This window comes from Aptenodytes forsteri, unplaced genomic scaffold, assembly GCF_000699145.1.
Source record: "Aptenodytes forsteri isolate BGI_AS27 unplaced genomic scaffold, ASM69914v1 Scaffold442, whole genome shotgun sequence".
NCBI lineage: Eukaryota > Metazoa > Chordata > Aves > Sphenisciformes > Spheniscidae > Aptenodytes > Aptenodytes forsteri.
Genome location: NW_008794003.1, coordinates 1,156,554 through 1,180,919, shown reverse-complemented (window position 1 = coordinate 1,180,919; position 24,366 = coordinate 1,156,554). Strand labels below are relative to the sequence as shown.

The 24,366-nt window shown below is 36.4% G+C and overlaps 1 protein-coding gene across 1 annotated transcript in view; it reads left to right on the top strand.

Moving 5' to 3' along the window:
- Positions 1-24,366, top strand: part of NBEAL1 (neurobeachin like 1) — a 93,850-nt gene that overhangs the window by 46,678 nt on the left and 22,806 nt on the right. Inside the window, exons 13-36 of the mRNA XM_009289491.2 lie at positions 376-508; positions 1,117-1,236; positions 2,873-3,176; positions 4,125-4,210; positions 4,641-4,730; positions 7,703-7,871; positions 8,922-9,055; positions 9,459-9,618; positions 9,709-9,811; positions 10,518-10,674; positions 11,284-11,442; positions 11,924-12,083; positions 12,360-12,448; positions 13,453-14,031; positions 15,372-15,547; positions 15,921-16,074; positions 17,997-18,125; positions 18,790-19,095; positions 19,199-19,348; positions 20,293-20,450; positions 21,155-21,279; positions 22,145-22,271; positions 22,830-22,978; positions 23,860-23,993. Of these exons, the coding sequence (XP_009287766.1) occupies positions 376-508; positions 1,117-1,236; positions 2,873-3,176; positions 4,125-4,210; positions 4,641-4,730; positions 7,703-7,871; positions 8,922-9,055; positions 9,459-9,618; positions 9,709-9,811; positions 10,518-10,674; positions 11,284-11,442; positions 11,924-12,083; positions 12,360-12,448; positions 13,453-14,031; positions 15,372-15,547; positions 15,921-16,074; positions 17,997-18,125; positions 18,790-19,095; positions 19,199-19,348; positions 20,293-20,450; positions 21,155-21,279; positions 22,145-22,271; positions 22,830-22,978; positions 23,860-23,993 (4,051 nt within the window). The remainder of the gene's footprint in view (positions 1-375; positions 509-1,116; positions 1,237-2,872; positions 3,177-4,124; positions 4,211-4,640; positions 4,731-7,702; positions 7,872-8,921; positions 9,056-9,458; positions 9,619-9,708; positions 9,812-10,517; positions 10,675-11,283; positions 11,443-11,923; positions 12,084-12,359; positions 12,449-13,452; positions 14,032-15,371; positions 15,548-15,920; positions 16,075-17,996; positions 18,126-18,789; positions 19,096-19,198; positions 19,349-20,292; positions 20,451-21,154; positions 21,280-22,144; positions 22,272-22,829; positions 22,979-23,859; positions 23,994-24,366) is intronic.

Here is a 24,366-nt window from a genome sequence, read left to right as displayed (position 1 = left end):
TGAGTCACCATCCCTGGAAGTATTTAAAAGACGTGTAGATGTGGTGCTTAGGGACATGGGTTAGTGGTAGACTTGGCAGTGCTAGGTTAATGGTTGGACTCGATCTTAAAGGTCCTTTCCAACCTAAATGATTCTATGATTCTTTCTGGATCACCTTTTGGCCTGTGTGTCCTGTGCCTTGGGGTCCCTTCCTTGAGGCAGTTCTTTGTCTTGATTTTTGTGGAACAAGAGTAATAGCTAGTCAAATAGTAAATATTGGACCAGCGACAAACGGCTTAAGTTGGTTCTCTCCTTAATGAATGTACTGTTAGGTGATTTCCAATAGTTTTGATGAAGTAAGTCCTTGATTGTGTGTTCTGTTGTCTTTTTCTGTAGCTTTTTTACAGGAAGTGGTATGGGTTTTGAAGCATTTATTACATACTCTGGGGCATTGGTGGTTGCTGTTTGCACGAAGAGGGAATATGCCACAGTGATGCTGCCTGACCATTGTTTTTTTGACTCTCTCTGGGTAAGATTTGATACTGAAAACCACTTTGTTTAGGATGGTACTGTTAGCTCAGAGCCAAAGTTCTTTTTTTTTTGTTGTTTTACAAATGGTCTATTTTATCATATTTAAATAACTCATTGCATAAGAACAGATCTAATCTCAAATAGTGCAAGCAGTTTCCGTGTAGATTAGTGGTTGACTGAGCTAAATTATGCCTATGTTATTAGTCATTTGTTATTGATAAGCTGGTTACAGTTTTGTGCTTAGATTTTTTTAACATGCAGATTTTTTTATATTAAATTATAACAAGCATAGGTGGCTGTAGTACTATGTGAATGAATAAAATGTGCTACTGTGTTTCTACCTTGCCCTTTTCTATTCCCATACTTAAGGACTGATGTGCATTATCATGAAAGAACTGTATCTCCTTCCCTTCAAAAACCTGTTTACATGTAAACTAATTTAAAATGGAAGCAGCTGATAGGTGGTCTTACCTTCTTGTTGATGCTTTGGGTTTATTTTCTTAAGTGGTTTTCTCACCAGATTAGTAGAGATGAAGTTAAATACTTCTGTACAGTTATTTCACTGCTTTTTAATAATGACTTAATTATTTTATATTGCTTAACCAGCACAACATAACTATTGTTCACATGCCTGGAAAGAGGCCCTTTGGTCAGAGTCTTGTGTACATCTACGTCAATGGACAGCAGAAGGTCTCTGCCCCACTTCGATTCCCTGCCATGAATGAAGTAAGTTAACCTTCTGAGTCATACCCCTGTCCTGATGAGCTCTCATAGAACAATGAGAACATGGTTGGCTTTTTTGATTTGGAAATTATGTAAGTGTTTAAGATAGCTTAGCCTATTGCTAATAAGCTTCTGTTCAACTTTGGACAGTGTCCAGAGTGTCAATTTGGAGTATAACTAACAATTAATTAGTGCTTGTTTAGTCATCTCAGTTTAAATACAAAACAAAAAACAGATTACCTTGATTAGATTGTGGGGTTTTCCCTAACATAATTACTTGAACATACTGACATAATTTATGATGAGTAAATCAATAAATCACACCCCTGCCAGTAGAATTGGTGCGACAGTACTCAATGAGGAATACTCCCTGTATCAGTCCAGAGAAAGAGAAGGGCAACGAGGCTGGTGAAGAACAAGTCTTATGAGGAGCGGCTGAGGGAACTGGGGTTGTTTAGCCTGGAGAAAAGGAGGCTGAGGGGAGACCTCATTGCTCTCTACATCTACCTGAAAGGAGGTTGTAGCGAGGTGGGTGTCGGTCTCTTCTCCCAAGTAACTAGTGATAGGACGAGAGGAAATGGCCTCAAGTTGCACCAGGGGAGGTTTAGATTGGATATTAGGAGAAATGTCTTTACTGAAAGAGTGGTTAAACATTGGAACAGGCTGCCCAGGGAAGTGGTTGAGTCACCATCCCTCGAGGTATTTAAAAGATGAGTAGATGATGACGGTTGGACTCGATGATTTTAGAGGTCTTTTCCAACCTTAATGATTCTATGATTCTATGAATATTCAGCAGTAACTTTTTTTACTTGTATTTTCTGTATGTTCCCTTAATATGCTGATCTTATACCTACTTTGTTAGCTGGATAAGCAGTTTATGTGCATTTATTCTAACCATTTCGAATGTGTGCACATTTAGCCTGAAAAAACACACTAGCCATCAAAATGAGTATATATAGTTTTCTTTGTAAGCATTGTCCATTCTTTTTATGGAACAAATCCAATTTAAACTGGGCTACAACACTGAACATTCTTCCCTCTTTTGTAAGTCCTAATTTGATATTTGTTAAATATGTTGAGCAAACACTTAAATTGGACATAGTCACAGTAAAATCAATATAACACTTAAAAAATAAGAGTAAATGTAATTTCCATTGTGAGATAAAACTGAATAAGCACTATAAGCATCAAGGTAGCTAAAAGTAGGGCAGGTAAGCTTCCCATGAGAGCATCTATTTGAGTGGAATAGCTGATATGAGAAGTGTACAGTAGCAGATATGCTGGGCTAGTATTTTGGAATACAGTCCAGAAGAGGAACGTTTACCAGGGTATCTGGAGCACCGTCCTTCCTGGCTTTGCTCCTGCCAGAGGTCACGCAACAGTTGAGGTGACCAAATTGCTCTTAATTGGAGAAGGGGCACTCTCTGCTGTTGTGGAAAGTATATGCTCTTTTTTTTGGCCTACTGTTCTGGATTGCTTCTTTTCCAGGGCACGCCAGAACTTGCTGCTCTTGGTTTAATTTATTTAGTTCAGGTTTGCCAGAGATAGTGTTCAGATTTACTTTGTAAACTGTGGAAAAAAAGGAGGCTAGATTTACAGTATGTGTTTTGTTTTCTTCCTTCCATGCGTGACTCTCCAGTCTTTTACTTCTTGCTGCATTGGTTCAGCTGGTCAAAGAACAACAACTCCTCCTCCATCTCAGATACCAGATCCGCCTTTTTCCTCCCCTATTATGCCCCATCGGACATCACTTGGGGGCATTCTCTCTACAGGAAGTTGGGGTGGAATGCTTGGAAAACCAGAGCTCATCACCAAGATGATCTCAGCAGGGACTCAGGACAGTGAATGGGGATGTCCAACATCTTTGGAGGGCCAACTTGGATCAGTTATCATCTTTCATGAAGCACTGCAACCTCCTCAGGTGAAAGCATTATATTTAGCAGGTAAGTGGTGATTGTACTAATTTTAGTGGAATAAAAGGGATGAGTTATGGACAAGACTCCACTGAGCTTTGCTCTATGCAGACACATAATGAAGAAGTTACAATCCAGAAGAATTGCAGAGCTGACCTAAGTGAGAGGGCCTTATAACAAATAAGGTTAAAATGGAATGATAAGTATTTTGTGAAGTTTTATTTAAAATGTTATGTTTGCATAAGATCATCTATTTATCGTATGTACAGACCTGTCAAAATCAAAATGTTAGATAGTATTTTCACTTGTAAGCTCTTAAATTTTTGCTACTGTTTGCCTACATATGAGTTTACAGTTGAGACTCTTTAAAGTATTGCATTTGTTTTGGTAGGCCACTTAAAGGTGATTTATGCTTGATGATTCTTCTACAAGAATCAATTAATAATTAAGGGGTCATTTAAAAAAAAATACTCCGATAAGCGATGTCTTACAGTTCAAGGTGTTAAGGTATTAAGTTCCATAATGACTTGAGGTTGTTAGAGATTAGCATAAAAACACTTCCATCTTTTAAAGGAAATATTTTGTATTACTAAACAAAACTTTCTTGAAGATAACTAATTTTCTGGACGTTTGAGCTTGATGACGGGAAGATTGGTGACAAATATGAGATAGGTATTTGTAAAGACAGAAACATTAGAGCTGCTTGAATGTATAAAAAACCCCTTCTTTGTATAGTTTAGCTTTTTATCAAGAAGTATTTCTTTTTAAGCAGACCCTATGGAATGAATGATTTGAGTCATAGAGATTACTTCAAAGCATGTCTCAAATAGGTATGGTTCAGAGTGTCCTATTTGTTGTTGCAACAAAGTATAGTAGAAAAAAATCTGTGAAGGTCAACATTAATATTCAGTGGACAGTTAAATATATATGTTATAAATATATAATTTTATATATTTTATATATATTTATTTTTAATAGGTCCAAACTGTTTAACTCCATGGAAGTCTCAAGATGCTGAAGTAGCAGATCTCCCCAGTAAGGTACTGCTTCATTATACACCAAAGGTATGAAACAATACATAATTTCTCTTTGATTACACAGTATGCAGTAATTTCAGAATATGTTTTAGATGGTCTTTTTTTTTGCTTTGCTATTGCTGTTTCATAGAACAGGTGAGCATGCTATCTTTACACTGTGGTTATTATGGGAAGATAAGGAGCAGTGAGAGCTTTCTTAAACTGTAGTCTTGTGCAGAGATAATAGGTTTTGTTCTTGTTTGGCAAAAGGGCAGAATTATCTTGTACAGTTGTGAATGTTAAATCTAAGATAACATACATGATGTTCCAGGGGTTCCAAATTGTTTAAATACTTCAGTATCAACACAACGGCACTAACTTTCTGAAACATACTGTGCATCATTCAGAAATCTTACGTGTTCAAGGATCTGTAACTTGTTTCCTAAATGATATTGTAGCCTCTTCATTTGTTTAACAGGCCTGCAGAAACCCAATTTGTCTTGACCTGTCTACAAATCTTTTACATGGAAGACTAACTGGAAACAAAGTAGTGAACTGGGACATCAAGGTAAATGCATGCTGAAGAAGCAGAACCTGATGTAAATATGACAGTGGTTGTATACGTTCACCTAACTTTTGGAATGCCGGTAGTATTATCATAATGCAAATGACATTTAGCAGGTACAGCATGTTTTTGTAATGACAATTAATGGGTTAATGCTGTAGCTGGAGTAGTATTACATTACATTTATTGAGAACTTACAAGGGCTACTGGTCTTAATGTCATAGATAATGCATTAAGATACTTTGTGGTAGCTGACTACTCTTCATAACCTGTTCAGTGCATGTTGTGTATTGAAAGCATTTTATCATCTCTAGGAGGTTCTGTCATGGTTTTCTTGCAGTCTTAAACTCTGAATTAGATTAAGATTAGTAGGGTTAAGATAACACTTGTGACTTTTGCTGTGTTAGTCATATAAAAAAAAATTGAGTTGCAGACCAACTTCAGAAGAAAACAAGGTGTGGAGTTAAAATATTACAAGAATCTAGCATTTTTTTTAAGAGAGAATCTAGTTATCTTATTTACTTTTGGTTTGGGGTTGGCAGGACTAGATGATCTCACAGTCCAAAAGCCTCACTTCAGAGAAAACACTAAATATTCACTAAAGTGTTATACCTTATTCTGTCTCTGCTATACACTAATTGTCCAATATTTTTTCCTTATTGTTGGATACACTGGGATATCTGATTCTTATAGGCTATGCAAATCATCTTTGTTTAACTCTTCGCTAGCAGTTGTAATCACAGCACTACTGCTATATTAGTATTGGAGCTTAAAATTTAACATTTTCGGGCTAAACCTGCTTCTAGTTTCCTGCTCAAACATTCTATTATAGCAAAACTGTCCTATATTTTGGTTTTTGTTTTTTGTTTTGTTTTCTTAACTAACACATAGGGTCCTTATGTCCTTCTGGTTAATCAGTTAATTTCTTAGTCTCATGCCACTGACAGTTCAGATCTGACTTTATACCGTAGAATTAAAACTCACAATTTCGTCAACTCAACACTGCAAACAAGATTTAGTATTAGTGGTTTAGACTTCCTTGGTGCTCCACAAACAGAATACCATTTAGGCAAGTTACATGTCCATTAGATGTCTTCCGTGTAAAATAGCAAATGGTTTTCTACTTGCTAGTTTATGGAAAGGAGGAGGAAACCATGAAATGCACACCAGCTTAATAAATACCTTTGTGTACCTGTTTGCTTATTTGTTCCCTGATCACTAACACATATTAATATCAGAAACCAAAGTCAGGCTTAACTCTGTGCATGAGGAAATCAAGTTATTTGCAGCGTCAGAGTTTGATCCAGAAACAGTGATATAAATAAGGATTTATTTCTTTTAAATTTAGATACAATACATCCAATTCAGTTTTATAGGTAGAATCTTTGATTAAGGGCTCTTAGCTTTGAGGAAAAAATAAAATCCAAAATCTGTGTGTAGAAAACTTGTCAGTAGAATACCACATCTTTTTTTGTCCTGAGGAAAAATGTACGAACAAATAAATATGAGCTGCTTTTTTTTTTTAAAGAACAATGAACAATCAACTGTAGTAGCAAACTAATTAATAAGGAAATATTGTTGGAGCTACACTGTGCATATGCTGACTTGTGGAGATTAACGTTAAGAATACGCAGACACTTCCTAGTTAATTTTGCTATGATATGAATAGTTTGAAAATACTGCAATTTGTTCTCTTCACCCAGTGGCGGGAAGAGGGGTGGGTGAGGTGTTTATATTTCTAGCTTTATGGGAAAGCATATTGTGAGTACAAGTTTTAGGAGAATCATGCATTAACAAACATGGTGGGGTTTAGCACCCTCTTGAGGAGGACTAGAATGAGGAAGAAACATGAGCTGATCAGGAGCTCATTAGGAGATAGGTACAGCCTAGAAGGAGCTACAGTTACTGCTGTCTTGTGGTTCAGACAAATTCTGTTTTTTCAAGTTGATTTCTGTTTCCAAAAGCTGCAGGTCTGTGGTGCCTCTTGTTTTGCTGAACAAACATAGAAATCTTCATCCATGAGATAAATTTTGTAGATTTAAAAAACTTTAACTGTTCAGTTTTGTTAAATTCGCCTTAATAAATGTGGGCTGGAGAGGGGGCGTTGTAAAGACACATGGAGCAATTGAAAAAGTAGAAAACAGTGGAGAAGAAAAGGGTGATTTTCTCTACTTCTCCCCAACATTTCTGACTGGAAAGGGAAAGTGATAATACACTGGCTTACAGGATGTTGGGTTTTTTTGGCTGTTAAAATTTTACTACACAATAGTTTTCATTAGACTAAGATGGGCAATTGAATAGGTGTCTGGCTAGCTTGTCGAGACCCTGATTTTCTAAGTGGCATTGTGAATCACTTCTAGAAATCTTGTGATTTGAGTATATTATACCTTACTACAAGAAGCAGTTTGAAGTCTCATGCTATCCCTGCTAGTGGCGGGGGGGGGAAGGGAGCTTAGGAGACTTGAATTTTAAAAAGAGGCTTAGAATTGAGGTATGTGTAAAGCTACTTTAAAAAAAAAATCAAATTTTATTATTTTTTAACTGCCCGAAGTTGAAATCTTACAGGAATATGATTACTGCACAGGTGTGTATAATCTTTTCTTACTGCTTGCTGCAAGTAACTTAGAAATCAGAAAAATATTTTCCTGTTTTTCAAATATATTTAGCAGAAGATTCTTTCCAAGATTTGTATCCTTCAGTTTCCTGTGTTTATGTGGGGGGAGGAGGAAGGAAATGTAAAAATGCATTTTCAAAACAAGAGCTGACAGGAAGGCATGTGTGTAATTGCAGTGTCTAAAACTTGGGCAGCTCTGTTGTTAAACGCAGTGTTTTAAACTAGTTTCAAAGTGGCATGTGAAACATCCTGATTAATTTGTGAGTACATAAGGTTCCTTGTGTTTGTAGTAAATTTCTGTTACATAGTTTAGGGGATTTTATTTATGGTGATGTTTCTCCTCCTTTTTCTCTTGACTTAGGATATGATCAACTGTATTGGTGGAGTAAATGTGCTGTTTCCATTGCTGGAGCAGATCAGTTTTCTTGGTGGACAGATGCCTGAGAAGTCTGAAGGGGAAAATCTACCTCCAGAACTAGTTACTCCTGTAGAGGGAGACTGGGTGGTATTGTCATCCACAAAGGCATCAGGTAGGAAACTACAGTTGAACTGAAATAATTTTTAAGCTTGATTTTTAAAAGTCTTCCTATGAATGACAGTTTTATTATGTGCTGGCTTTTCCGGAGTACGTATGTAAAGCTGAAAGGCTCTTTCTGTTCCTAGGTATCTGATGTCGATACTGAATACCAGGAGTTCAGCACTACATAAAATTAACTGAGTAACATATTTCAAATATAGCTATATTTAATAGCATTATTTTTCTTTTCATGATTTACTATTACATTAGTGTAAAAGTGTGCAGTTTTTTAATTTCTATTCTGAAAAGTTTGTTCTGATTATTTTGAGAAATTGTTTGATGCGAAGCCTACTAATATCAATAGGAGGAGCTTTCCTACAACTTGAGTGCTGGGTAAGATGACCACACGAAGACTTTGCAGCATCAGAACAGTACTGTTTTGCCTTTAGCCAAACTTTTATTTTCTTAGGAAAATGTTCAGACTCCTTCTTCCACACACAGTCAGATTTTAGTATTAAAATTAAAAAAACAAAGGAAAGGAAGTTTTATGAATAGATTTTTAAAAACTGTGCTAATATTGAGAATGAACTTTGATCTTAACAGAAACCACTGGGAAATCAGACCTTGCAAGGGAAAACAGCATTTTTTTTGTTTCAAATTTGAAATGGTGGAGTAAAGTAAAAAAAAATATCTTTTTCTCTCTGTCTCTTATTTTTTTGCATATCATGGCTAGAAAGTGTCAGTTTGCAACTACATAGGGAGAATAACTGCAGCGTATGTGAAAGATTGTAACTGAAAGAGGAGTTTGTCTGTAACCTACAGCCAGATGCATGAAGCAACTGAAGTCAGGACTGGGGTCACTTTGTTCTGGAGAGGCATGGAATGGCTGTGACTCTGCGCTGGAAAAATCTAAAGACAGCTAGGGAACAAACAGAAAAGGAGTTGAGAAGTTCAGGAAATAGCGAGGAATATGAACACTTGATTTTACTTCTCCCCCTCTACTTTTATGCAGTGGTCCAGCAATAAACCATGAGGCTTTTTCTACTGTTGTTCTGTTTTGCAGAAGCACGCCTGGAGAAGAACATCGTTGCAACTTTCATCTTGATGATAAAACACTTTATTCAGAGACACCATGTTAATCAAGAAAATCTCATTCACTCCCATGGAGTTGCCACCCTAGGAGCCTTGTTACAGAAGGTGAGCAAATTTGAGAAACATCCTTTAGTAATGAATGTTATGGATGAGGTCCCAATTACTTTGAAACATTCTTACTTCGGCCACGATGGGAGGGTCTTCAAAGGTCTCCTTAGTACATGCTTTTCTTTCTCATGTTTCTGAAAACAAAAAGGTGTGAGGAGTTGGTCTTGATCTGCAAAGTGAAACACGGTGTTTTGTCTTTTTTCATGTTCTGCTTTTTTTGTTATAGATACTGTGTTGTATGATTCTTCAAACTAAACTGGTTTTGTGTTTCTCATATTGCTTTAATGGAAACAGACATTGCTGTAGAAGATAAAAGAATCTCAGAATTTGATTTTAAAAAAATGAAGTTTATTAGGATACTCAGTATTTTGAGTGCTAACACCTGTTGTTATTTTGAAAGGTGCCAAGCAACTTAATGGATGTGAATGTACTGATGGCTGTACAGTTGTTGATAGAGCAAGTCTCAGTAGAAAAGAACATGCACCTTTTGCAACAGATGTATCAACACTTACTTTTTGACTTCAGTATCTGGAACAGTGGGGACTTCCCCTTCAGAATCGGTGAGCTCTTGGACTTGGGCAACTGCACAGACACAGAACTATTCACTCAACATCTTTATCTAGGTTCTAATAGAAAACTTTATATTGTAGGGCATATACAATATCTTTCTACAATCATCAAAGACAGCAGAAGGCTCTTCAGAAAGAAATATGGTGTGCAGTTTCTTCTAGACACACTCAGAATTTATTATGGGTATGAGTTTTAGCTCTTCTAACTCCTCCTCGTTTATTGTATGTGGCTGTTTTTTGACCTGCAGCCAACTGCAGGTTGGCTTTTGGTGGCTGATTTAATTTTCAAAATGGCATTAAGTGTGGTTTGGGTTTTTTTTTCCATTTGGCTTGCTGCTTTTCCTTTAATTTTTATGATAGGATTCTATAAAACTTATGTCAATGGTACTAGAAATGCTTGGAGAAGTCATTAAAATTACAAAATTGAAGGACTCGTTATCAACAATGCAAATTAAGTCATAGATCGTTACCATTATGAAAAACTATTTTGTTCTTTTACATCCTTGTAGAATTTGAAGTAGGACTCTCTTAGGAATTTAAGATTTTAGCTTTCAGTCTTGGTGATTTATATCTGCTTATGAATATAGTTATGTCATTGAGGAAGATTGGCTAGAGACCTTGCTCTTTCCTTTAGAGGGTGGGAGGGTGGAACCTGAAATCCTGACCTGTGTCCAGATTAGTACAAGTCTACACTTCAGGGCTTGTATAGACTTGGTAAGTCTGACCTACTAGTGCTTATTACTATTCAGTTGCCTTACTTCAGTAAAAATTGATAGCTTGTGCCATGATATCTGGGTAGATGAAAAATTACAAAACTAGCACAATCAAATTGCTATTAATGAGCCATGAAGAACTTCCTTAAATTGCTTTTCCTGTCTGTTGGTGTACAGGAGTGGCTGTAAAGACAGTGATTTGGCTCCTGATGACCTGAGAACAATACGGACATCCCTCTATGGACTGATCAAATATTTCCTGAGCAAAGGTGGAACACATGAAGAAATACAGAGCATCGTAGGATACATAGCTGCCACCACTGAAGAGGAGCAGGTATCCAATATGGCATAAATTAATAGTTTAAACTATACGTGTTTTGGTTTTGCTTCTTGGTGTTTAGAAATCCTGTGTCTTGTGTGCTTAAAAGAGGGGGGAACAAAAAGGAAAAAGACCACAAGCAAAGTCTTACTTGATGCGTGGTTCTGCTTAGATGTAGCTGAGGCAGGTTATAGAAGCACACTGGAAACTTGACAAATTGCTCTGCAGGTGGCCATATTTTTACTGTGGTTTTTTTTTTTTCCCCTGAAGAGGGCAGAAAGCACATGATTTGTAATACTGCCATTAGAAAAGTTCTCTTAGTTTACAAAACCAAATGAATTGGACTTCAGCTGGTCAGAAGTAGTAATGATGTGGTTTCTATTTTGTAGACATCAACAGAACTTGAACTTGTTTTGTAGCTCTAATTACAGTTTGATAAGGTGTTCTATATATAGAAAAAATGTATCCAAAAAAATCTAATTTTAAATGCACTAATACTGAGCAGACCAAATGTCTATTTTATAACAAGCAAAGGGTAAAATTTAAAAGCCAAGAAAATTTTCCGCAAACAGAGCATGAAGTCTGAATGAACTGTGGGTTAATTTAGTTGTCTTAATTTTGTAGCTCTGTGGAATTCTGGATGTTCTCTTCAGCCTACTTCATTCCAGCCCAAGCCCAGACCAGCTTTTTTTATTGCTTTTTGAACCAGGGAATGCTGATATTCTTTACGCTCTGTTATTGCATCAAAGATACTCTGACAGGCTTAGAGAACTTGTGTTCAAGGTAATGAATTGAATTACATGTTCTTAAATTAATCAATTGAACATAAATTTGTGTTTTTCCATGGTCTGACTGCAGAATTGTATGCAATTGCGAAGATGCTAATCATCCAAGTTTTAATTTTTTCCTCACTTCTGTTATGCTAGCTAGAGGTTATTGTTTACTGCCATAGTCACAATGGAATTAGTGTTCTCTTGAAGTAAAGTATTGGGAACTTTTTTGTATTGGGAACTTTTTTTAAAAAAAAAAAAAAAAAAAAAAAAAAAAAAAAAAAAAAAAAAAAAAAAAAAAAAAAAAAAAAAAAAAAAAAAAAAAAAAAAAAAAAAAAAAAAAAAAAAAAAAAAGAGTCCATGTTGTTTGAGTTAGCTTACAAAGTAAACTTTAAAAACAGTGGATCAGCATGTTGTATCATACAAAATTAAGTTTAAGAGGTCTGGATGCTCCCTTGTGTTTATTTTGCATTTGTGTGTACTTTTTCTTGCAGATTGTGGAAGAGATGCTGAAATGTACTAAAGTTTATGAACGTAGTAAGCATCGTATGAGACTCAGAGAAGTGGGATACTCTGGACTGGGGCTCCTTCTGAATGAATCGCCAGTTACTGTTTCTCTTATTAAAAACCTTCTTAACCAAGTTCTGTATGCAGGTAATTGGCAAGTGTTGTGTATACCGTTAGTAAACTCGTGCTGCTCAGAGGCAAACATACTTGTTTTTTTGTTCAGGAAAACCAGAGCTGTTACCTTACAGAGCTGTTCTATTCGAAGTTCCCATTAGTCTCAGCTAATGTTTTCTTAGTTCCCTGAAGTTTGTTTCCTTTACTACCCCTGGACGTAGAGGTGAACTCCAAGGCAATTTTTAATATTTAGCTGTTATATTCTCTTGCATGAAATTGTGTTTGTTGTTTTTTCTTTCTCCCCTACAGATCCTGCTGTGAATTATAAAGATCTCGTAGCTGTAGTGCATCTGGCTCATAGATCAGATATAAACATGAGAGTTGTTATCTGTAGAAAGGTTAGTTGTTGTCTTTAAAACTGGAATACTGTCCTTTAAGCCCATAAGCTGTACAGTGTGATATCTTAATTATGTATTTGAGACACAGTGGTGGTATTTGTTGCTACTGCTTTCTTTAGTAATTATTTATGTTAAATATTAAGCCCATCTGTCACTTAATGTTGAATTTTGTGTACTCAAGTCCTTTTAAAAACCAAAACAAAAAGCAAAGCCTCTATCATGATTCTCAAATAGCTTGTATTTTCTACAGGTTAGAGATAGCAGACTCCTTAAATTACTGAGTTTTCTCAAAGGATGCTTAAGACCATGATCAAAGTTTTGTTTGTATTCTTTGTATGTTATTTTGCTAGAACATACTATGGTTCAAAAGAGTGGTTGTGCATGCAGGGAAGAGATAGGGAAGACTTTTCCCTATCAGTGACTTTTTCCTAAACTGAGCTCTCTGGCTTATATCACTGGAATTAGTAGTACTGAATGTAGCTGTGAGGCACTATATTGTCTATTAAGGTTTCTCTAAGTGAAAAAAGTGAAACAATAACGTGCATTATCAGTAAGCTATTAATACTGCAGCTTTCTTAATTTTATCTATTTAATAGTTCCTAATCAAGCATATTTTCTGTTCTGGATTTTCTTTTTTTGTAGACTAGTGGCTGAATAGGATTACTTGTTGTGGTAACTGGGTTTTGCGGGAATTGTTGCAGAAGAGTGGCTGAAATATGAGGACTTACCAATATGCTTTGATAGCTTCTTTTCTCCCCTACTCCTGAGTTTTTCTTTTTTTTTCTTTTTTTCTCAAATATATATTTCTAATGAGAAAAAATGATTTTGTGGCTTTTTTTCATTTTTAAAACGGATTGTGGCTCTTTTACAAGGTTCTAAAAAAAAAAAAAAAAAAAAGGCAAAAGATTTGTAAGATCGTAAAATGTCTGATTGAAAAGCTAGAATGAATGCAGTTACAAGCTAAAATTAACATGTAGGTATGGGATATCTTCTCCTATCCTTAGGTTTTCCACCTTTTGCATTCCCAATTGGATGCAGCACAACAGATTTCTCAGCAGCTGGGGTGGCAGGACACTTTGATTAGACTATTCCTGAAAGAAAACTCAGAGGTCCAGATTGGCTTTAAAGAGAACAGGGCTGATTCCTCAAGGGAAGAGGAAAAAAAGCCTCCTGCTGAAGAGCTTCAGAAACATCAACCTGATAAGACAGAGGGAGGCAAAACTGGCAGCTTTGTGTCTGTTAATGGTCTGTTTGATCAGTGGAGTTTAGAAGACAACAAATCCCTGGATGTCCCTGCTCATTTCTCTGTTATGCCACTGGAAGATGCATCCACAGCAGAGATGTCTTTTAGGTCGGAGGACCGAGAAGAATTGTGGCACAGTAATCCTTCACATTTGAGTTTAGATCTCTCCAGTATTGACTCTTATGAATTGGCTGACATTGTGAATCAGATGACAGATAGCCAGCCCAGCACACCGTCACCTATAGAGAACACAAAACCATTCTCTGGGCAGCCTGACAAAGAGCTGGGCGTTATAAATGATGTGGGCTTCGCTGATCTTTCTTTATTTGAAGACCAAGGAGTAAGTAATTCACTCCCTATGTGGTTAATTTCTTCAAATGTCTGCAATTCCTTTTTATTTTTTTAATCATCTCCCTGATGGATAATTATTGTCCTTCCCCGCACCCCCCCTGCTATCTTCCAACAGAAAAGCAAACAATATAGGTCTTTTATAGTGAGTAGGGGTACTTGCTTTTGTAATGTGTCTTCTTTTTTGGTTGTCTAGTTGGAATAGCTTTGATGTTAAAAAAAAAACCAAAACAACCAAAACAGAGGTCCAGATTGGCTTTAAAGAGAACAGGGCTGATTCCTCAAGGGAAGAGGAAAAAAAGCCTCCTGCTGAAGAGCTTCAGAAACATCAACCTGATAAGACAGAGGGAGGCAAAACTGGCAGCTTTGTGTCTGTTAATGGTCTGTTTGATCAGTGGAGTTTAGAAGACAACAAATCCCTGGATGTCCCTGCTCATTTCTCTGTTATGCCACTGGAAGATGCATCCACAGCAGAGATGTCTTTTAGGTCGGAGGACCGAGAAGAATTGTGGCACAGTAATCCTTCACATTTGAGTTTAGATCTCTCCAGTATTGACTCTTATGAATTGGCTGACATTGTGAATCAGATGACAGATAGCCAGCCCAGCACACCGTCACCTATAGAGAACACAAAACCATTCTCTGGGCAGCCTGACAAAGAGCTGGGCGTTATAAATGATGTGGGCTTCGCTGATCTTTCTTTATTTGAAGACCAAGGAGTAAGTAATTCACTCCCTATGTGGTTAATTTCTTCAAATGTCTGCAATTCCTTTTTATTTTTTTAATCATCTCCCTGATGGATAATTATTGTCCTTCCCCGCACCCCCCCTGCTATCTTCCAACAGAAAAGCAAACAATATAGGTCTTTTATAGTGAGTAGGGGTACTTGCTTTTGTAATGTGTCTTCTTTTTTGGTTGTCTAGTTGGAATAGCTTTGATGTTAAAAAAAAAAACAAAACAACCAAAAACAAAAAACAAAACCAAAAAAACCCCAAAGAAAAAACTACAAACTCCCCCCTGCCCTCCCTCTTCTATATTTCAACATCCTTTATCTTCCAGAGGAGGCATGGAGCAGACTTGCTGTGGAAAAAATCAAGGGTAGCTAAAGGTCAGATTGAAATAATGATGTGGAAGTCAAGTCAGTATGTATTACAACATACAAGCAAGCCACAGTCTCTTATATTTGCATTTTCATGTGTTTAGCAATTGGACTTTAGACTGCAGAGTTTTCAAAAATGCTGACATACACAAGCATAGGGACTGTAATGAACAAGAAACATTTTAAAGTTTTTCTAGGCTAGAAGGGCTGTAAATATTTCTCTTCTTTTGTAGGGGGGTGATAATGAACTCATACAGTTACTTACAGACATCCTACTGTGTATAATGTGGAAAGGCATTGAAAAATCTGATGATGCTGCTTGGATTGAGAGAGGACAGGTGTTTTCTGCACTGACTAAACTGGGGATATCTAATGAGTTGCTGCGACCTTCTGATGAAATAAAACTCAAGTGAGTGTACAGTTCAAGGATGGGTTCTTTCATCCCTTTTGAGGAAAAACAGAAAAAGTAAGGGGCATTAGTGAAGCTGGGAAGGGGTGGGTGTTTCCCAACAAGACGTACTTTTTTTTGCTCTCTCTTCATATGCTGTCAGAAGTATATTCCGCTACCTATTTAGTAGTGTCATGTGGCTATAAGGTTTTGAAACTGTATCAGTGGTTTCATGAGCTTCTCAAAATCTCTTTTACCTCATTGGCTTATCAAGAAGAGGGCAGTTATGTCACTGAGACTAAGAGGATTCAATTAAATACTTAACTGGATTTTTTTAAAGCCACTTAAACTTAGAACATGTAATAATTACTTTGGGATTTTGTTTTCCACGCAGCTTGCTGGAGAAGATGTTAGAATGGTCAGTCACTGACAACAGAGATTCAAAAGCTCTCCCTACACATGCTGAAAATGCCTTCAAGCTCTTGTTAATTGTACAAGATTTCCTGCAGGCAGAAGGACTAGTTAATTCAAATTTATGGACAGAAAAGGTACAGTAACTGCATAATGGAAGTACTGTATATAGGCTGAAATAGTAATGAAAAAGTTGTCAGCTTGTATACTGTCATCCCTTCTAGGCATGTTTTTAAACTGTAGATATTACAGAGTAAGGGTTCATAGTGGAATGGATTAGATTGCCACTTAATGAGTAAAAAAAGTGTGAATACTTACTACAGGGAATATAGTTAATTTTGCAAATTAAATAGGCCTGTAAGTGGTACTCTTTATTGAAAATCCAGGTCTCATCAGACTGGAGAAATATTTAGAAAATGTAGGAGCTAATGAAACAATGTCAGTTGTAGCCTAAGCAGATTTTGCACTGTTTATCAGCATGTATGACTCATTGTGTGTGTCCTGAATAAAAGACCAGCCAAAACTCTGCTCTCAGTTGCAAGCTGAGAAATGTCACTTCTGGGCTTTGACCCATATTGGAGTTTCAATATGATTTTGTGCATATATATGTAAATAGCTCAATTTTATATATCAGAGTCAGAAATGTGAGGTCTGAGGAAGAAAATTACTAGGAAACACAGTAAGTAGTAAGGTGAAGAAGCTTTCTGTCATCTGGCTGTTTCTCCTGCCTTCTTGACATATATGTTGTAGACACCCATCATTTACCTCAACGTTTATGTAATTTCTGGCAGTGGTCTTGCTTCCTTCACTGTCTGAGTTGCCATTGCTTTTCCATTTTTCAAGGCTAAAGGGGAGAGGTATTATATGGAAACCATCATTATATCATAATAAATACTTAAAAATCAGATTTTTTTAAGGCTACTTTTTTTTGGAAAAAAAAAAAGTGTAATGTTAAGAGTCGTCAACCCAGTAATTCCTAAGCTGTTCTCCAAAATGCCTGGTTATAAGTAAACATAGCTTAATCTTAAAGCTTTTAATTGTTTGTTTTTAAAAAGTCTCCTCTTGATAAAAGCTTTGCCTTCTGTTGTGATCTAGCTTTGTGAAATCTAATTAGAAATGACATCTGAACTTTGGAGCAATGAGAGTTGTGCTTATTGCCAACTCTGAATTGCAAATAACAGTACTTTCATAAATTATTTTCCACTGTGCCTGGGGAGAATTTAAAGCACCGCAATATTCTAAGCAGGACAGCTTTCAGTCTGCCACAGAAGCATTCATGTGATTCTGGGGCTTAACAAAAGAATGATTTTACATTTGAGTAATTTATTAGGGAATGTATCAAGGTCTATTAGTTTTAAGCAAACACTTCTGGATAGTGAAATATGCCATTTGTCTTGTGAATACCTACCTCTCACAAGGTATCACTTCTAGTATCGAAATACTGACAGAAAGGAGTGGCTCCTAATTTTTTTATTTTTTATTTTTTAAAGGACATTAATAATTGTTATGAAGTTTCAAGCATTTCACTAAATCAGATATTCATGAAAGACGCTTTGTTTTCCTTCTCAGGGCACTGTGCATATTGCTATTGCTGGTAAATTATACTAGCATTACACTCAAATAATTTAAAATATAAAGCAAAAGAATGAAATAAAATCCTATATATACTGAACCCAGAAATTGCAAGTTGGTATGGTATCTGTGCTATTAATTACAGTGTCTTTTCAATCATAGTAATCCTGCTCATGGAGTCTCTAACTGTTCTAAGGAAATAGCATTTACTGGAGTTAAATTATAGGAAAAACATAAGCATATATACTCTATGCTGGTTTTGGCTTTATGCAGGGGAGATACTTAACATACTGGGCTAGATAGATTTTTATAGTCAGGAATTGTTTCAAATTACTGGTTTAACTGCAGTGTTCTGGGATAATTTTCTGGGTTTGGGTAAGTTAGAAATGTGAACGCAGCCTCTTGTTCAGCTCTTTGAAATTACTGTCTCCAGCTGGAGTAGCTGTTGTTAATTTTATTTCATGCAAATCTTCTGTTTTTACAATAGCTCTTGGAAGAACTAGTGACTCTCATGGATAGCCTGTCAGTCTGGTACTCTGCTGGCCTAGAAGCAATGAGACTTTCACAGGTGCAAGTCCAGTTGCTCCTTGGATTCATTGCACAAGATAACTTACAGGTTTGTTGCAAATTCCTGCAAGTGGTACTGTGTTTTAAGTGCATGTTTGATGTAACTTTTGTGGTTTATGGGGGAGCTGCTCATACCAGTGAGCAGACTGATGGTAGTCCTTCATCCTTCTATAGGGAAGATGTTTTATTGGTTCTTACCATTTGCAAATTTACTCTACAGTCCTGTCATCGTGCACCTCCTGAGCATGAGAAAGAGGTAGAGGGCAAGCTGTTTGAAGGTGGGACTCTGTAGGCATTAGTAGCAGTAAGATAGTGATTCTGATCGTGACTTCTTGTTTCTACAGTAAAATACATTTATTAGCGGTTTCAGGTTTACTTACGTTAAGTGCACATGAACCTGGACTGTTCTGCTAAATCAACATTTGGAACAAAGTTAGCAGAGCTATGCCTGGAATATGAGCCTTTCAGTAAAGCCAGGATTGTTAGTTTAGGTATGTGATTGTCTTAATTCAGCTGTGTGACTTCGGGTTGCAGCTGACTCAGGTTTAGACATCACAGGATGAATAAGTGATCAGTGCCCCTATTTGATGCATGTGTGCATTCAGGCTACCTGGGATGCAGCTAGAATTTGTATGTATTCCTGTGCTAAAAGATAGGTGCTCAAAATTACTATTTTGAGGATTGCATTCATTTTTTGTTGTTTGTCTGTGTAGGTCTGTGCTATGGCAGCAGCCAAACTAAACACCCTCCTTCAGACCAAAGTAATTGAGAGCCAGCCTGAAGCATGCTACCTCTTGGGGAAACTGGAAGGCATCCTGAGTAGATCAATTGAAGAGAAGACAGAAACTTACTCATTTTTGATTCCCCTTGTTCGGACATTGGTATCTAAGATTTATGAACTTCTCTTCATGAACCTGCATCTCCCTTCATTGCCTCCTACCAATGGCAGCCCATCTTTCTTTGAGGACTTTCAAGAATACTGTAGCTCTGATGAGTGGCAAGTTTATATTGACAAATATGTAAGTAGTAGATTTTTGTATCGTTTTCCCCCCTCTTTTTAACCATGAAAGCAGAGGAACTCATTCAGAAATCACGTTGTGCGTTTTGTTTTGGTGGAACCAGATTATTCCAAATATGAAGCAGTATGAAGAGAATTCATTCAGACGTGATCAGGAGCAGATGGCACTTTATTGGAAAGATTGTTATGAAGCATTTATGGTGAACATGCACAAGCGAGACCGGGAGAGAGGAGAAAGTAAGCTTAAATTTGAGGTAAGGTTTTGAGTGAGTGCAAGTTTCTCTTAAAAGAACTATCTCAGGAGTTGCCTTCTAAAAGGTGGAGAAACTGAATTCCAGGATGATCCAATTCAAGTGATTGCAGGCAGGTTGATTGCTTTAAGATTTTATGGGCAGTGTGACTATATACACTTGTAGGATATGCTTTTTAATTCTGTTCTTTCTATTTAAGAGTCTTACCTGTAAGCAGAGTTATTTCAGGACAGTAGGCCTTTCTCATAGTACAGCAACCTAGAATTATGCTCAGCTATAAGCTGCATCTTCTTTTACTCTGATTTATGTTTTGAATTATTAAAACCTCTTCTCCATTATGAGATGAGTCAGTGTGAATTTTTTTTTAACCCTACTTCAATAGAATGAAAACACTTAAAACAGTGAACAGTTCCTATTTCATGTGTGGGGAAAAATTGTTTCTGAACTGATCTCTCTGTATAAGGTCTAGACCCAGTTTAAGCGTTAGAATTAACTGGTAACTACAGCAAATATCATAGCTAAGTTACATTTCTCTTGTTTTCCCTTTGCCTTCTTAATAAGGATCCTTGTAGTATGTCTTTTTTTATTCAAGTAGCTAAAGGAAGAATACAGTATGAATCACATTTTAGAATTTAAAATAAAATCCTACCTGTTATAATAGGATTTCCAATACTGACCACTTTTCTGATGATGAAAAATTGCTTTCATGTGGATTCAGCATTGATAATGCTTTCTTCATATCTTTAAGTCTAACTTTGGTGCCATTTCTCCCAGTACTAAGCTTTTTAAAATTTCTCTTGTAAGCGTTACCTTAAATTCTCAGACGTTTTAACTGCTAAACTTTTTTTGTTCCTTCTTCATTTATGAGAATTCTTGCAAGCCACAAAACTGTGTTTTCAAAGATCAGAGTTATTTCAGTTCTAGATTTATTTTTAATGGTCTTTCAGGAGCATTTTGTGGAACCATTCAGCAGAAAGGCTCGACAGGAAAATCTGCGGTACAACAGTATGCTAAAGCAACTTAATAGTCAACACACAGCTACTCTGAGACAGTGGAGAGCAGCCCAGCTTTACTTGCTCTCTGAACGTGGTCCTTGGTCTGAAATGTAAGAGTGACGTTCTTAAATCAAACCGTGTATGAAGCTTAAAAGGAATTTGCTCACATGGCTAACTTACTGTTTCACATGGTTAGAACCTTGTCAAATTGACTCTGATAACCATTATTGAGATGTGAAGTAAATATTGAATGCATCTTTAATAATGTTTTCTGCATTTAACTATCAAAATGCCAAGTTTGAAGTGTAATGCTGAGCTGGTTACCTGGATACTAGATTTTCTTGCCAAGTGGCAAATAAAAATTAGTTATCAATGAAGCAATTGCAAAAACTTTTTGAGAGATCCTACGGGTTGGTGGTTCTGTTGGAAAAGAGAGAATAGACTTGTTAATAAAGACTTTGAGTTTTTATGCATGAAGCTAATTTCAATTTAAAAGAATACATTTTGCCTGCCTTAGCTTTTGGGGAAGTTCTGGATAAAGATTTTCTTTTTTAGTCTTTTAATTGTCATTAACTGAAAGTGTAAACAACGATGTATTTCAGTAGAAAATAAATACTGTTTACGAAGTGCTTCAGGATGATCAGAGCTGCAGTATGAAATATAAAATTAAAATGCAGTTTATTGCTTTTATGTTTTACAACGTACAAGTGGATGACCAGTATTTTTTCTAAATATGTACTCTTTTGTAATCAGTTCATTCCCATAGGTCTTTACCTTCTTTTAGTTGTTTTTATGAATATTCTTGTTTTCCTAGGAAACAGCATTGTATTTACTGGAAACTTTCAAATGTGGAAAATTTTTCACGTATGAGACTAAAACTAGTGCAGAATTACAACTTCAGCTCTCATCAGGATGCTAGTGACCTGAGAGATAATTTAGGTAAAGTTGTATTGTATTTGCTATTTCACTTGATTCTTCAGTCTTTACTGAAGAAAGATACACACTTTACTCTTTGTGTTTAAGAATCAGCGTATGGTAGATACTTAAATCTTGATTTTTCTTTATTTCCTCTATAGTAAAATGTGTAACATAAGAGTGGTGCTTTGACCTGAAACAGCATCTTCCTGCTGAGTAGAATTCATTTCCACTTGTTCACTGAAATGCATATTTTTGTTGCCCCCACAAAAAAGTTAAAGAACTCCTTTGTTTTAAAATAAGCAGTCACATAGCTTTCTTGCATAAGATTATTTTTTCGAGAAAAGGAAACAATGAGATCAGAGTAAGCAGGCAGTATTTGTTTAAAACCTTTTAGAGCTTATGATTAAAATGTGTAGATATGAAGCGCTTTGTTTTAGAAGTGTGCCAAACAGCTGAGTTAGTGGTGTAAACTGTTCTTTAAGTTAGGTTTATTGGGTATCAACTCAAACAAAAAAAATAACACTCTTGTAAACCCAATTAAGCAAAAAAGAAATGCAGTGTGTTTCCATGAAATCTGCATGCTTTAACAGTGTCTGGCAGAACACTGCAAAATATTTTATTGGAAATGTCCACATCAGAATTCAGTTTAAAATTTTCTAATGTGTTTATGTCTTTGCCTTTATACTGTTACGATTTGACATATATTTCAGCATAGTTCAGGCAGTGTTTTTAGTGTTCTGCTTGCCCCCAAAAGTATTTAAGAAGTCTGGTTGCTTCTTACTCAGTTAAAACCAATGTTCAACAGTAGAAGATACACTCAGTAGTTTAGCTTTCCAAAAGTGTTGTAGCAAAAAATTTTCTGAGCTGAAATGTCTATTTATGATAGGTGTGCACCAGACACAGCCCTCTAGTGAGTCTCTGCTTCTGGAGGTGGTGAAGCAGGTGAAAGTGAGTGACTTGGAAGATGATGTTCTTGAACTACCAGAAGAAGACACAGCAGCTAGTTCCAATTTGTAAGTACAGCAGAATAGAACAGTTGAAATTTGTTTCTGTGCTAGGGATAAGGAGTGAGAAACAACTTCGGGAGTTGATTAGCATACAAAGCTTCCCTCTTTCTTCGTCTGGCCTTAACAGTCCAGTCCAGGACTTTGTAGTAGTTTTGAACAGCAGAAAAGTTGCTGTTGGATATATCATTGTCAACAATGAGACATAAAGAGCCCCAGGGAAAAGAAGCCAGAGCAGATGTTTGTGAGGATCCGTTAGTGATTCACTGCTCACAGTTAGTCTGAAGCTACAGAATTGTTGAGGCTTTTCTACTATGTACATTGGCTATAATGCTCAAGAGGCGGTCTGCCCTATAAGGGCATAGACCAGACTGGAACTGGCTCTTGGCCATAGGTGCCAGGGCCATTCCCTATACCATCAGCTGCATAGCATGAATATTTGCTTGGTTGCCATTAATCTGCTAGAGAGTCTGTATTCAGATTTGATTCTTTTCTGAACTGTACTCTTACCAAGTACCGAAGCAACTGTGTAATCTACCCAACCCAGTAACAGTGGTATTTTTGTAGGGATGAGAAGGACGAGCAAAGTCAGAAAGAAAAGCTAATATTGTCTGAAGACTGTGAACTCATTACAGTAATTGATGTGATACCTGGCAGGCTGGAGATCACTACCCAGCACATCTATTTCTTCGATGGTAGCATTGAAAAAGAGGAAGGTGAGCATGATCAGTATCTCTTTCTTTTCAGTGCAGTTCAACATTCTGGTTTTAGTAGGCTGAGTTTAATTTTTTTGAGAATGAGTGTCAAACTAATTGTGAAGAGGCAAGTTGTGGATCTGTACTTAAAATTAATATTGTACTTGGTGGCCAGTGGCTGGCTGATCCCTTCAGAATCAAGAATCTGGAACCGTACTTGCTGAGCTCTTAAATTGATTCATTAGTCTTAGTATTTCTTAAAAAAATTAACTTAACTAAAAAAAAAAAAAAATTAAGTTTGCTGACTAAAAAAATGTCATTACCTCTAATTTGCTGCTTAAATGGCACCTCCCTGTTCTCCCTGACAAATGATGTTTCACTCAAACATTGATTAAAAACTAGTAGTAAGTAATGATTAAAAAGTAGTAGTAGTAAACGTTAATCATCTATATTACTTCAGTGAACTTTAATAGAATATACACAGTTGAGTATGAAAACAGTGAACTGAAATGTTTGACCAATAATGGTAAAATTTTCAAAAACAGTATATCAAGAAGTTGGCCTTTTGGGAATTCTAAACATAAAAGTTTCTATTTGAGCCTGTTTAAGAAAGCAAAGGGGTTTGGTTCATATTTTTTTTCAGCAGAATACATTTAGAATGTATTTTTGATCAGAAAGCAAAAACAAATTCTGCACTCCATCAGATATTTCCTGCTGCCTCTTTCTTTCAGCAGAACAATAGCTGAAGTTAATAATATTTTCCTAGCAAAATGGTTAATCAAGCCACATAAATTTTGCCTTTTCTAGGAATAACTCTGGGGTGATTGGGAATGATACTGCATTATGTCTGTATGAAAAGTTTTTGATATTTTCCAAATCAGTAATCAAAGTGCTCTTCCTAGGGGTAGGTTTTGATTTCAAATGGCACCTTTCTCAAATTCGAGAGATACATTTGCGTCGGTACAACCTGAGGAGGTCAGCTTTGGAGATCTTCCTTACAGATCAAACCAACTATTTCCTCAACTTCAGTAAGGAGGTAAGGGTTTCCCAAATTTCCTTCATTTATATAATTAGCACAAGTGTCAAGTTTAAGTTCACTGATTGTGTCTAATTAGAGTCTGGTGTCTTTCATAATACTGCAACACTAGTAGCAAAAGGTTTGCTAGATATAGCTATTATGGGAAACTAGACTGCAGTCTGTGAAAACCTGAGTCTTGCATCTAGAAACTGATTAATTGTGAAAAGATGGATAAAACAAGATGACTCTTTCCTCTCTCCTTCCCTCCCTCCTTCTCTCTCTCTGTTATGATACAGAACAATTATTCAACTAAAATTACATCGGTAGTGATCTAAATATCTTGAAGCCCACACATCTTTTTAAATATTCCAAGCAAATTAATTACAAAGCA